General features: G+C 42.4%; 1 protein-coding gene across 1 annotated transcript in view; it reads left to right on the top strand.

Annotated features, from left to right (window-relative positions):
- LOC118853324 overlaps positions 1-13,841 on the top strand; it is a 65,506-nt gene that overhangs the window by 25,111 nt on the left and 26,554 nt on the right. The window contains 3 exon segments of the mRNA XM_036763370.1: positions 1,128-1,337; positions 8,922-9,135; positions 12,383-12,582. Coding sequence (XP_036619265.1) covers positions 1,128-1,337; positions 8,922-9,135; positions 12,383-12,582 — 624 coding nt within the window.

Below are 13,841 nucleotides of genomic sequence, written 5' to 3'. Positions count from 1 at the left end.
TCCGTTTCCTTATCTGTAAAATGAGCAGCAGAAGGAAATGCCAAACCACTCCAGTATGTATGCCCAGAAGACCCCAAATGGGGTCACAAAGAGTTGGACAGGACTGAAAATGACTTCAAAGTAACAGCTACAACGACTGAACGGCCAGTTGCCAAGATCATGGTTTTTTTTGGGGGGTTGGGGTGGGTGGGTGGGGGTTGGACCTTAAGCTTCAAGCCAACTTTTACACTCTCCTTTTTCACCGTTATCAAGAAGCTTCTTAATTCTTCACTTCCTGCCATCAGAGTGCTATCACCTGCGTATCTGAGATTGTTAATGTTTCTCCTGGAAACCTTCATTCCAGCTTTTGGTTTGCCCAGCCAAGCATTTTGCATGATGTACTTTGTATATAAGTTAAATAAATAAGGGCTTTTTTGGGGGGTATTTCCTCGTCCCAAAGTTCTTCTGGCAAAGGCTAGATAATAGACCATCAGGATGTTGCCAAGGGAACACCCATGTGCAGCTACAGCTTAGACAAAATGGCCTCTGAAGCCCCTTCCCTCTCTGAGATTCTGTGATTTTGGGAACACCCCACTCCTGGGCCTCCAGACTGAGAGCTCTTTATACTATACTGGGACATCTCTCAATGATTGACCAGGGAGAGAAGACATACACTCTCAGGGGATATAGAACTAAGGACCCAGAGCCTTCTTAAAGGGAAAAAACCCTCCCCTGCCCACACCCTTTATGAAATTAGGGAGTCTGACTCTAGATTTAGCATCTAAGATCCCTCCCAGCTCTGACATCCTCTGTTCTGAGGCCCCTCCCAGCTCTTCCCTCTAAGCTCTGACAGACTATTCTACTGATTCCATCTCTAACAGCATCTTTTAAAAGGAAGTTAAGCAGGTATCCATACAGAATGCTGAGATATGAGCAGAGATTGGGAGGAGAAAGTTTACAGAAGAGGCCAAGGGCAAATCAGAAGTGGAGAAGCCAAGGGAAAGGGGCGGGAAGGGGAGGGAATGGCAGAGAGAAACAGCTGCTGTTGAGAATCGAAACTAAACGACTTCATTTCCTCTTTCTACCCTGAGTAAGCCTCTGCCAGACGACTTGTCCACAAGTCAGCTTAATTGTAAAGTTAATAGAAGGAAGGAGGGATAATGTTAAAATCTTGGTGGAGCTGGTGGTATGATCGTCAAGCGCTTTACTTTGAGCCTGCTGACAATCTAGATCGATTCATTCAGAATGAGCTACAGCCCCAAGAAAAGCATCTGAAGCAGATTGACAAGAGTATTGATGACATCTGTGAGTTCTTGGAGAAGCAGGAGCCTCCCATTCAAGTGAAGGGTATAGCTGTGGTAAGCAGTGGGAGGGAAATGGGAAAAGGAGGGGTGACGGGAAAAGAGGAGGGAGAGAGGAAAAAGGAGGGGAAGGGGAAGGGAGAGGGGGAAAAGAAAAGGAGGGAGAAGAGGAGGGTGAAAAGGGTGGGGAAAAAGGAGAGAGAGAAGGGGAGGAGAGAGGGACAGGAAAAAAGAAGAAGAAAGGGAAAAGAGAGCGAGAGGAAAAGGATGGGGAAGGAGGAGAGGGAAGGGAGAAAAGGCAGGGGAAGAGGAAAAGGGCAGGGGAGAAGACAGAAGAAATGGGAGGGGGAGAGGGAAATGAGGGATGGGGGAAGAAAGAAATGAAGGGGAAGAGAGAAGGGGAGAGAAAGGGGGAGAGAGAAAAGAGGAAAGGAGAAAATGGGGGAAGAGGAAAGGAGGGAAAGAAGGAGGAAGGGGCAGGAAATCACTCAAAGAACAAGTTTTTATTGAGTGCCCACTACTACGTACCAGGCACTGTTCTAAGTGCCAAGGCTACAAAAACAAACAAACAAACAAAAAAGTACAATCCCATCCTTCCAGAAGCTTACGTTCTCTGAAGAGAAAACATTTACAAATAAATATATGCAAAATAAATACAAGGTAATTTGGGATGGGGATTTGGAGTAGCAGAGGTCCTCAGAGGTCTTCACACCTGGGGAGCAGGAAAGGCTGCACATATTGTAGAAGGTGGAATTTAATCTGAGCTTTGAAAGAAAACAGGGATTCTCAGAGGTGGAGGTGAGGAGGGAGAGTGTTCCAGGCATGAGGGACAGCCTGTGCAAAGACAGAGGTGCGAAACTGTCATCTCTGAGGAGCAGCAAGAAAGTCAGTTTGACTGGACCATAAAGTACTTGGAGGGGAATAATGTATAATCGTTGTATAATTGTTTAATCAATGTATAATCATTCTGAAAAGGTAGGTTGGGACCAAGTTGTAAAGAGCTTTAAATGCCAGAATCTGTACTTGATCCTAGAGGTAATAAGGAGCCACTGGGGCTTATTGAACAGGAAGTGATAGGATCAGATCTGTATTTAAGGAATATGACTTTGGAAGTTGTGGGGGGTGGGGTGGATGGGTTGGAAAGGATAGAGGCTTGAATTATGAAGACAATTAGGAGACTACAGCAACATTTCAGAGGAGAGTTGAGGAGGGAGGGTCACGTAGGGACCACAAAGATGAAAAGTGTTAAAAAAAGAAACCTGCAGTGGGTTACGAAAAGCTTCTGGTTGACCTCCCTGCAATAAGTTTTCCCCACCCCAGTCCATTCAGCTGTCACACTGATCTTTCCAAAGCACAGGTCTGACCATATCACCTACACTCTTCAGTAAACTTTCTATCACCTCTAGGATCAAATGCAAAATCTTCTGTTTGGCATTCAAAGCCTCACCCACACACCTCTCTGGTCTTTTTACACCTTTCTCCCCCCATGTATGATGCAATCCAGTGGCACTGGCCTCCTTGTTCCTCTTACAAGGCAATCCACCTCCCAGCTCCAAGCATTTTCACTGACTGTCCCCCATCCCTGGAATTCTCTCCAACCTCATCTTCACCTCCTGACCTCACTGCACACAAGAGTCTTGGTCCCTGCCTCCTCTGGACCCACAGCCTCTACAGGACAGACCATTCTAATTGCCCATTAACCTGTGTTTGGCACGTATTCTCTCCATAGAAACAAGAACAAGGTGTCCAGCCATAATTTTTGTTCTCTGGAGGCTTTTTCCCTGCAGTTTTTTTTAGGCAGCCTCAAGTCAAGCAGCTGTGGAGGCTGTGACAAGTGAGGCTGCCAGCCCAGAGCTGGAAGTAATCAGATCTAGGTGCTGCTGCCACAGTGAGTGCAGAATGGGCAACATGGACTCCTTGCCCCCTAATCAGTATTGGATGACTATAGGGTAGGGTTTCTCCTGGGTTTCATTCTGTAACTTAGGGAAAGGGAATAGAATTGGAGACCAGAAAAGGAATTTCACAGTTCTGTGGAGTGTCACAGCCGGAAGGGAACTTAGGAAAGCTGTCCCTCCCTTCAGGACTCACACAGAGTGCAGTGATATAGCATGAAGGCAGAATTCATGATTTTGAAGAAAATCATGAATGTGCCTGAATGGTTCAGGATCGCAGGATATAAGGAATTCTCTAAGTAGAAGGCAGAGGAATTAAAGCATTTATTCAAGCTCCAAAGTAGGAGACCCATGGACCAATGTCCCCAATTTGATATCCTGGCCAAAACCTTCCAGGCCCAATAAGTCTGCCTCACAATAGTAACCAGGAGGTTACAGAAAAACATTATGGCAGCAAGCCAAATCATTCTCATACCTCCCCCCAATGCTAGGGTTCCTCCTTCACCTGCTTCCACCATGTCTCACTCTCCAAGCTCTGTTCTCTCTTTTTATGTAGTCATTAGACATCATCCAATTGACTAGAACATCATCTGAGTGACCATAACTTAGGCTCCTACTATTGGCTCTGGTCTTACTACTCCCCTTAGGACCCTGGGGTCTTCAAACCCACATCAGCTTAGCACCTAGTAGCTAGGGGTTTGGGCCTACTTGGGAATGAAGATATCATCAGATCTCCCTTCATTGGCTCCACCTGGAGCCCCACCTGAAGCCTATTCAAATGGGGGAGGAGGGAAGATCTTCTCATTTACTGATTGCTTTTACATTTGGCCCCAAGATCTTTCACGTCCATTACATAGGCAACTTGTGTCTAAATAGGTACAAATTCTTTTTCTCTTTTTTTTTCTCCAAGTACAATAGAATGCCCTCGAAATGAACACATCAAATTTGCAAAATACTTAACATAACATCTCATCAGTGTGGCCACATGGCTCACTTGTTGGCCCCTAGATCTTTGTATACATTACATAGGTAAATGGGAAACTGGTGTCAATAATACCATATCAATAAAACAAGGATAATACAAAATAAGTACACAGAACAATCTCATCATTCCCCCCCTCAGATGAATGGAGTTCAAAATCTTGGGGTAAGGGGCGAAAGTCTCATTCTCCATAGCTTCTTCTCACTGAAATTGGACATAGAGCTGTGCCTGCCCCAAGAGGTCAAGAGTCCCATTCAAGAGGTCAGTTCTTTAGCAAGCTGGCAGGAATTCCAGGAATGCTAGGTGCTTATTCAGTCAGTCCTCTGAAAGTGTAGGGTACTTAAGCCTAAAGGAGACAGAACTAGCAACAAAGGTAACCAAAACAAAGAACAAAAAGGGTAGGTAAGTATGGACAATTATCCTTCAAATAAAATCATCTCCATTTTGATTGAGACTTCAATTATGCAAAGATTCGATCTCATAGCCTAACTCAGGTAGGAAATCTTTCTTTTCAAAGGGAACACAATAAGGAAACTAAGCCAGGAGGATCCCACCCTAGATAGATACTAAGATTGTCCTCTCAGCCTTTCCCCAGATGTACCAGGGAACATAATGGGAAACTAAACCAGGAGGATCCCATGCTAGATAGAGACTAGGATTGCACTCAAGGCTTTTTCCCCCAGGTACAAACATTCATCTGTTAATCACACAAGATCACATTCCCTCTGAATGGCTTGTGGCATTTATCAGCATCAGCCATGCTTCTGGAGTACAGGAATCTATTATTATAGCCCTATTCATGGTAAAATATAATGGGTCACAGGTATGATTCAGTAATTATCTTCCCCTGAATAAACAACTGTTACAGTATTGTCCTTCCCATGGGCTATGACTTCTGCAGCCTTTGGAACATCATCCGGCTTCCGTTTTAACCATACCTTAGCTCCCAATTTTATTCTATCAATAGAGCCAGACCCTTTCATTCCTCTAGTAGTTATCTGGGGAGGAGGGTCAGTTTTCACAAAGGGTATTTTTTCACAGGGGATAATAATCACTTGAACTATCCTATCATTTCTGCAAAATTATACAGGTTTTTCACCCAAATTCTGGAGTGTCACAACAATTTCTCTTTGATAGTTAGAATCTATCACTCCAACCAATACATGTATTCCTTGAGCTGCTAATCCTGGTTTAGGTAATATCCACCCAAAATGATTCTTGGGGATTCTCATACATATCCCAGTAGAGGTTTTTCTTATCTCTTTCCTGTTCAACCTAAAATTCTCTATGCAATGTAAATCGTACCCTGCTGAACCAGGTGTTCCTGGACACGGTGATGGGACATCTTCCCTCACAGTCCAAAATTTAATAGTTTGGATCTCATGTGTTTGCTGTTTTCTAATCTGCAGATTTGAGGTCATCATTCTGGCTAGAGGTGTACTCCCTCTTAAGGGATAAACGAATTATCCTTCCAATGTCGATGCAATTATTAGAGCTTAATTTTCTTAGATGTTCTTTCAACAATCCATTCATTCTTTCAATTAGCCCAGATGCTTGTGGGTAATATGGAATATGATATACCCATTCTATATTATTCAATACACAATATCTTTTCATTTCATTACCCTTGAAATGTGACCCATTGTCACTTTGAATCTGCATCGGGGTTCCATAGCATAGACTTACAATATCTAGGGTTTTACAGGTGTTTTTCTGAGTTGTATCCTTATAAGGACAAGCCACTAGTACACCTGAATAGGTGTCAACACATGTACATACATATTTACATCCTTTATCCTGGGGTAGTGGGCCAATATAATCTATCTGCCAAATTTGGGCTGGAACTTTTCCCCTTGCTATTTCTCCATTTACTATCCTAGGAACAGTTTGTTCTTTTTCCAATTGGCATATACAACATTCCTCTGTTATTAACAATGTCTTAACAATGCATGAGAGATACTAATACTTCAATCCTGTGCCCATCAATGGGTGGCCTGGACCCCTAAATGGCTGGTGGTCTGGTGGACCCATTTTGCTAAGGCTGGGTCACCGGTTGGGGTCAGAGTAGGGACAATACGTTCAGTAGCAATCTTTGCTAGCCGATCTGTTTGTGCATTGTACTCATGTTCTGGTGTGGTCAGGGTCACGTGAGCATCAACGTGAAAAACTGACCAATTCATAACCAGAGACATGTCCCATATATCTTTCTATAACTCTTTACCCCAAACTTGTTTACCATGAATCTTCCAATTCTGATTCTTCCATATAGGCATCCACATAGCTAACCCATTAGCTACCACCCATGAGTCAGTAAATATGCGACACTGTCCTCCTTTTTCTGTTTTGATGGCTTGATGTACTGCCATCAGTTCAGCATATCTGCTAATTCCACCTATCCCAGAACTTTTCAGAGTTCCCCTAGTATAGGGGTTATAGGCTACTGCTTTCCAATGTCTCTTGTGTCCCAAATATTTTGCTGTCCCATCAGTAAACCAAGCATGTTTCTTCTGTTCCTAGGTTAGTCCATCATATTCATTATTCCATTTCACTAAGAATGGTACCAACTGTTGCTTAGGTTAAGGGGGTTTTTCATTCCCCTCAGTGTCAGTTCACCACAGATTCATGTAGAGCAGAAACTCCACTTTTGCCTGTTCTTGACCTATTCTGAATATACCACTTCCATTTGATTATGCTTGCTTCTTACGCATGTCCAATTCTGTGGGAAGCTGGGGTACTCACTACCCAAGTTATAATCAGAATTCCAGGCCTTAATACCACTTCATGGCCCAGAGTCAGTTGCTCAGTTTCTACCAAAGTCCAATATGCAGCTAACAGCTGCTTCTCAAAAGGTGTATATTGCATCCCGGATGAAGGTAGTTTTCTTGACCAAAATTCTAAAGGTATACTTTGGCTTTCTTGTTTTTGCCATAAACTCCAATTTGCATAGTCATCTTGCACAGTCATTTGTAATTCCACTGGCCCATTTTGCACAGGCCATAAATCTAGGGCAATTGTATAGCAGCCTTTGCTTCCTCAAAAGCTCTGCTTTGTTCAAGTCCCCAATCAAATTCGTATTTCTTCCTGGTGACTTTATACAAGGGTTTCAAAATCTGTCCCAAGTGTGAGATGTGGTGTCTCCAATAACCAAATAGCCCTGTGAACTTTTGGGCCTCTTTCTTATTAGTAGGGGTGGGAAAATCTTGGAATTTTTGTCAAGCTTGTGGGAGGATTTCTTGCAGTCCTTTATTCTACTGTATCCCCCAAAATTTTAGTTTTAACTGGTCCTTGAACCTTTGCAGGGTTAATTTTCTATCCTTTGCTTTTCATATGGTCAATTAATAGTGTCAAACTCTTTTCCACTTCTTTTATATTTTCTCCCTGTATCATGATGTCATCCATGTGGAGAGTAAGCTGTACACCAGGTAACTTTAATTCATCCAAATGCTCAGCTACAAACCTGTGGCAAATAGTTGGGCTATGAAGATATCCTTGAGGCAGGCATGTAAATGTATACTGTCAGTCTTGCCAAGTAAAAGCACACTGGTCCCATTGGCAAATCAATAACTGCATACCAAGTCCCTTCATGTTTCTGTATTCTCTCTATTAAAGTAACAGTGTCTGGAACAGCAGCACACAAGGGAGGAGTCACTTTGTTCAGCTGTCTATAATCTACTGTCATCCTCCATGTTCCATCTGACTTTTGAACTAGCCATACAGGGTTGTTCCATTGAGTGGTTGAAGGGACTAACACTCCCACTTCAACACATACTTTTATAGTACTGGTAATTTCATCTTGCCCACCCGACACATGATATTGCCTCAAAGTAATTACTTCAGAAGGTTCGGGCAAAGTGATTGGATCCATCTTTATTTCCCCCACTAAAACTGCATTAACACCTATTTTCCCCCCATCATCTTGCCAGGATGATTGAAATCATCTCCTATGTGATCTTCCTGCTGCCAATCAATCTCTCTTCTTTTCCATGTGTTGTGTTCTTCATAAGACTGCCAAAAGATCCTAAGACCTATGGCTTTTCATATCACGCCTCTCCCTAAAAATCTTCAGTGGCTCCCTCTTCTCTTCAGCTTTGCATTTAGTGAGCTCCAGGTTCTGGTTCCTCCAGATTGGTTCCCCCTTGATCCCCTTCACACATTCTATGCTCCAAACAAACTGTTTCCTAGATTCTGCATAGCAGTTATTACTTCCTGCATATAGTCCTAGGATGTACTCCCTCCTCATCACCATCTCTTAGAGCCCCCATCTTCCTCAGGGCAGCTAGGTGGCTCAGTGGATAGAGTGCTGGGCCTGGAGTCAGGAAGACCTGAGTTCAAATCCAGTCTTAGACACTTACCAGCTGTGTGACCCTGAGCTCTCTCTGGCTCAGTTTCTGATCAAATGAGGGTTGTTGAGAGGATCTAATGAGATATTTGTAAAGGGCTTGGTACATAGTATTTAATAAATGTTTTTTTTCCACCTCCCAACATGTTGAATAGAGTATAAACCCTTTGAGGGGCAGGGACCGTTTGTCTTCAAATCCCCCAGAGTCTAGAACCTAAGAACCTTTAGAAACATGTACTGTTAATATTTGTTTCTAGGACAATCAAAGGGAGTTGGAGCTCTAGGAAAGAGTTTTAAAACTCTGGTATTGGAGGAGCCAAAGAGAGCTGGGCTGGCTGGTCCTTCTTTCCTCCCACTGGCTGTCTCATAAGTGGACAGAGAGGCTGGGACACTTCTGGTCCCACCACACATTTTCTCTTCCCTCATAGGGTGGGTCCTATGGCAGAGACACTGTTCTCAAAGGCCGCTCTGATGGCACGCTTGTCATCTTCCACGAAGAAGAATTTGAAGGGGAGCTGATAAAGTTGAAGCTGTTGGCAATGATGATGAAGGTCAAGATTTTAGAGGATAAGCACCAGATGGTACTGACTGAGTCTGACCTATGCATTACCTTTGACGTTCTTCCCATTTTCAGTACCTTGGGTAAGTACACTGGAGAGGTGCCATGTCAGCAGGTGATATAATAAGGCACTGGCTTTGGTAATTAAGAGGGGCATTGAAGGAATAAAGATGGGTCTTTGGTGGAGGATACCCAAGAGGGTAAGGAATGGTTCTCCCCATTTTACAGATGAAGAAACTGAAGTTGAGAGGTAGCATTCTTGTCCAAGGTCACATATTGATCTATTTGTAAAGCCAATATTAAAACCCCTTTTATTTCCTATAAAAATAATTTTACATTTATTATATAAAATAATTTATAAGGTATAACTACTCAATGTTTAAACTATTTCAAGGTGAAGTAGCAAAAGAAAATAAAAATAAACTAGTCAGTCAGTCAACAAACATTTACTAAGTGCCTACTATGTACCAGGCACCATACTAGGCACAGAGGATACAGTGATTAGCAAAAGATGACTCCTGCTCACAATCAAATAGGGGAGAAAACAAACAAACAAATATGTACAAAAAAGCCATATTTATACTAAATGGGAAGTAATTAACAAAGAGAAAGCCCTAAAATTAAGCCTTCCTGTAGAAGGTGGGATTTTAGTCGAAACTAGTCATTTGCTTTCATTTCATATAAAATCAAATTGACTGTTCTGCCTGAGTCTCTAGGACCATAGATTTGGAGCTGAAGGGGCCTCTGAGGTCATCTACAGATGAGGAAGCTGAGGTTGAGAGAAGTTAATGGATTTTCCCAGAGTCACACAGGTAGTCAAGGGCAGAAACCGAGTCCTCTAACTTCCAAATTCTTCGCATTCTACAATTCAGTCTTTCATAGAGCCCTTCTCTAACCCATAATCTGCCTGGTCCATGGGCTGGTCAAAGATAGACAGAATGTATCATTTCCCTTCTTTCTGCCTGCTCCTAGCTTTCTCCCTGAGTTCTAATCATTTCCCATCATAGCCTAAGGCTTCTGACTTCTGACTTCTCTGGAGTATTCTCCAAGGAAGAGAAAACAGCAAGCTACTGCTCCCAGATGCCTATTTAAATTTATTTATAGTCAATGGAGTTCACCTTTCCAAAACTGAAAACCCACAGCTTAAACTTGGTCATTTATATTATCAAGATTTATTCATGACCCAGAGCTCTGGGCATGAGCTGACCAATCCTTGGGGCAGTCCTTGAGAAATCATTCACTCTCTGGCTCATTATGATGAAACTTAGATTTTATTCTGAAAAAATCTCAGTCCATTTGTTGGCAATAGCTTATATCTAGGTCTCCACAGACATGGATTTTAAAAGAAGTGAGGAGGGAGGCATCAGATCCTATACAGTCACTCAAGGTAAAATACAAATTTGGTGACCTAACAGAAAGAGCCAAAATTGCAAAGGATTCACCCAGAAATGAAGATTGGTTGTCAAACAATGGGAATTTCCTGATGATATCCGAAAGTAGAATGGGCTGCCTTAGGAGAGATGAGTTTCTCATTACTCTTTGTTGGAAAGCTGGATTTTATAGAGGGACTTCCTGACCAGGACTGAACTAGCTGTCATCCTCAGAAGTCCTTTTTAACATTGAGAGCCTGTGATTTTATGTAGGTGTAAATGCTTAGTAAGCTTAAAGTGCTACTTGCTGTTGTATAGATTAACTCTATCCTAACTGCTCTGGCCCTCAGCTAATCTCCCTTTTTTAGACCTTGGATTTCTTTCCATCCTTCAATGTGACTTCTAAATCCTCCTGTGGTATTTGTCATCACCTAATGATTTGAGCTTTCAAGACTAGATAGACCCTTGTTTAGGGCTTATCAAAAGACCCTTCAAAGACCCTTGTTTCTTCTTGGCTTTTGTGTTCACATTTTGGGTAGATATAATAAGGTGGAAAGCAATGCCAAGCTAGAACTCTGTGACCTCCAATATCCCACTCCCACAAATGTGGTTAAGAACATAGCCTGGCATGCAATTCTATTTCATTCTGATTATTAAAAAAGCAAACTGCTAAAACCAGAAAGTCCAACAATATACTACTTTAATTACTAATTGCATAGTAATTAAATTATGTAGTAATTGTATTATAGCAATTAAACTGGTTTGTTGTTGTCCTTCATTCTTGAAGAGGACCAAAATGACACCACTATGCTAGAGTCAAGTTATAGGGTGTCTGACTGTGGCTGATCGGACCAATATGAGCTTGGAATGCTCTACCACAGGTCAGGCACAAATAGGTCGTGTGAACATTTGGGATGGATTCTCTAAATTTGTGCATCTCATGTTTCTCTTGAGCTACTTCCGTTTGGCTTTGCTTGTAGAGCACAGCACCTTCAGGCTGAGCGGTCATTTATCAGCACCTCCCATGTCTCAAAATCAATCCCAAAGTTCTTCAGAGAGACTTTGGGAGTGTCCTCGTATCATTTCTTCTGACCACATTTGTGAACACTAGCCCCATGTGTGTTCTTCATAAAACAGTCTTTTAGGCAAGCATACATTTGGCATTTGAACAATGTAGCCAGCCCATCAGAGAAGGGAATAAATAGAGGGAATTAAAATAGCTGAAGCAGGATTAGCAGGATTAAGGGCAGATATGTGGTGCATAGTGCAGAGAGCACCACACCTGGGGTCCGGAAGATTCATCTTCCTGAGTTCAAATCTGACAAACACTTACTAGCTGGATGACCCTGGACAAGTCCCTTCATCCTGTTTGCCTCAGTTTCCTCATCTGTAAAATGAGCTAGTGAAGGAAATGGTAAACCACTGCATTGTCTTTGCCAAGAAAAAACCAAATGGGGTCAGGAATAGTTGGATACAACTGAAACAACCAGACAAAGCATTTATAGAACACTTTAAGGTTTGCAAAGAGCCTTGCAAATATCTGATTCTATCCTTACAATATGCCAGGAAGGAAGGTGCTATTTTTATCCCCATTTTACAGATGAAGAAATTGTGACAAACAAAGGTTAAGTGATTTGCTCAGAGTCAACAAGTAAATGAGTAAGGCTGGATTTCAGCTCTGATCTTCCTGATTTCAGGTTCAAAGCTCAATCTGCTGTGCTACCTAGCTGGCTTCTCATTGCTTATTTCACATTATTCTCCTTTACACACTGTACACTCTAATTGGTACCACTAGCTGTTCCCCAAATTCAGCTTGCCATCTCCCATCTCCTTGTCTTTCCATTGGTTTTCGAAGGCCTTTAAATGCTGGAGAGAAGACAGAGCCTCTGGGGGCTTTTTCTGCTAGAGGCTTGTTTTGGTGGAGTAGCCTGAGTTTTCCATGAATTTCTCTCCTATCCAGTTGAACCAAGTGGCTGTCACACTCGAACATCAGTTTCAAAGTATAAACCAAGCCCCGAGACTTACCGGAAATGGATAAATCCAGGGAAATCTGCTCGTGAATCGCCAGTCTGCTTTACAGAACTACAAGGGAGTTTTTTCAACCATCGCCCCCGAAAACTGAAGAACCTAATACTCCTGGTGAAACACTGGTATCAGCAGGTACTATTCATCCTGGACCCTGATGGTTTTTAAAGCTCAAGTGAATCTGCTTGTGATTCCTTGTAACCAGAGTTGAGAACAGTTACATTACGGTGTTTAATTCTTGAGATAAAAATCTGATGGTGAGATAACAGGTATCTGCAAGTCCTATCCAAATGTCCAGTATGGCTCAAATAGTAACAAGATTTACTTGGATCTTACTGTTTTGAATAGGGTTTTAGTCAACTGAAGTTCAATATGGGCCAACAGAGGGCAATCAATAAATGGAATTGGATTGGAGTCTGCATGAATAGAAGCATATTGTCCTGGAATAAGGGGGTGACAGTCAGCTGCACTCTGCCATGATTAGATCATACATGGAGTGTTCTAGGGGCTATATTTTAGAAAAGTCATGAAAAAGCCATTCCTTGTATTCCCATGGCCTGAGCACAGTATCTGGTATACAGTAGGCACTTAATAAATGCTTTTATTGCTTTGACTTCAGAGCAACTTGTATAGTAAGGGGTCTCAAGTTCATACTGTAAGAGGAGAGGAAGAAGTATATGGGAATGGTTGCTATTTTTAGACCTATCATTTAGAGAAAGTTAGCCAGTTCTTCTGGCCCCCAGAGGACAGTGCTGAGAGCCATGGGTTGGGTTGGATTGGGTTGGGTTGTAGAAAGGATAATTAAGACTGAAGGAAGGGAAACTTTCCTAATAATTAGATCCATCCAGAATGGTAACGGGCTCCCCCCTCCACATTAAAAGTCTCCAAGAAATTAAAATCTATTCAGTTCAACTCAACTAATAATCTTGATAGCTAGCATTTATATAGCTACAGTTTGCAAAACACTTTACATGCATCTATTCATTTCATCTTCACAACACCCCTCGTAGGGAGGTACTATTGTTATCCTCATTTTACAAATGAAGAAACTGAGGTTGAGAGAGATTGCCCAGGCTCACACAGCTAATAAATACCTGAGACCATATCTGAAGTCAGGTGTTTCTTACTCTTGGCTCCATGCTCTATCCACTGCACCACCCAGCAGCATTTTCTTAAGTAGGTACTAGGTGTCAGGCACAAAGCTAGGCACGAGGGAAACAAAGACGGCAACAACAACCATTCCAGCTCTCAGGAGCTTGCAGTCCACTAGGGAGATAGCAGATTTATAGACAAGCAAACGCATGTAATTTCAAGGAGGAAAGAGAGGTGGTATCTGGAGGCACTGCGAGAGCTTGGTGTCGCTTTGTCAGGTGTGATGTCCAAGGAGTCTGGTG

Source organism: Trichosurus vulpecula, chromosome 1 (genome assembly GCF_011100635.1).
Source record: "Trichosurus vulpecula isolate mTriVul1 chromosome 1, mTriVul1.pri, whole genome shotgun sequence".
NCBI lineage: Eukaryota > Metazoa > Chordata > Mammalia > Diprotodontia > Phalangeridae > Trichosurus > Trichosurus vulpecula.
This window is presented reverse-complemented; position numbering and strand designations above follow the sequence as displayed.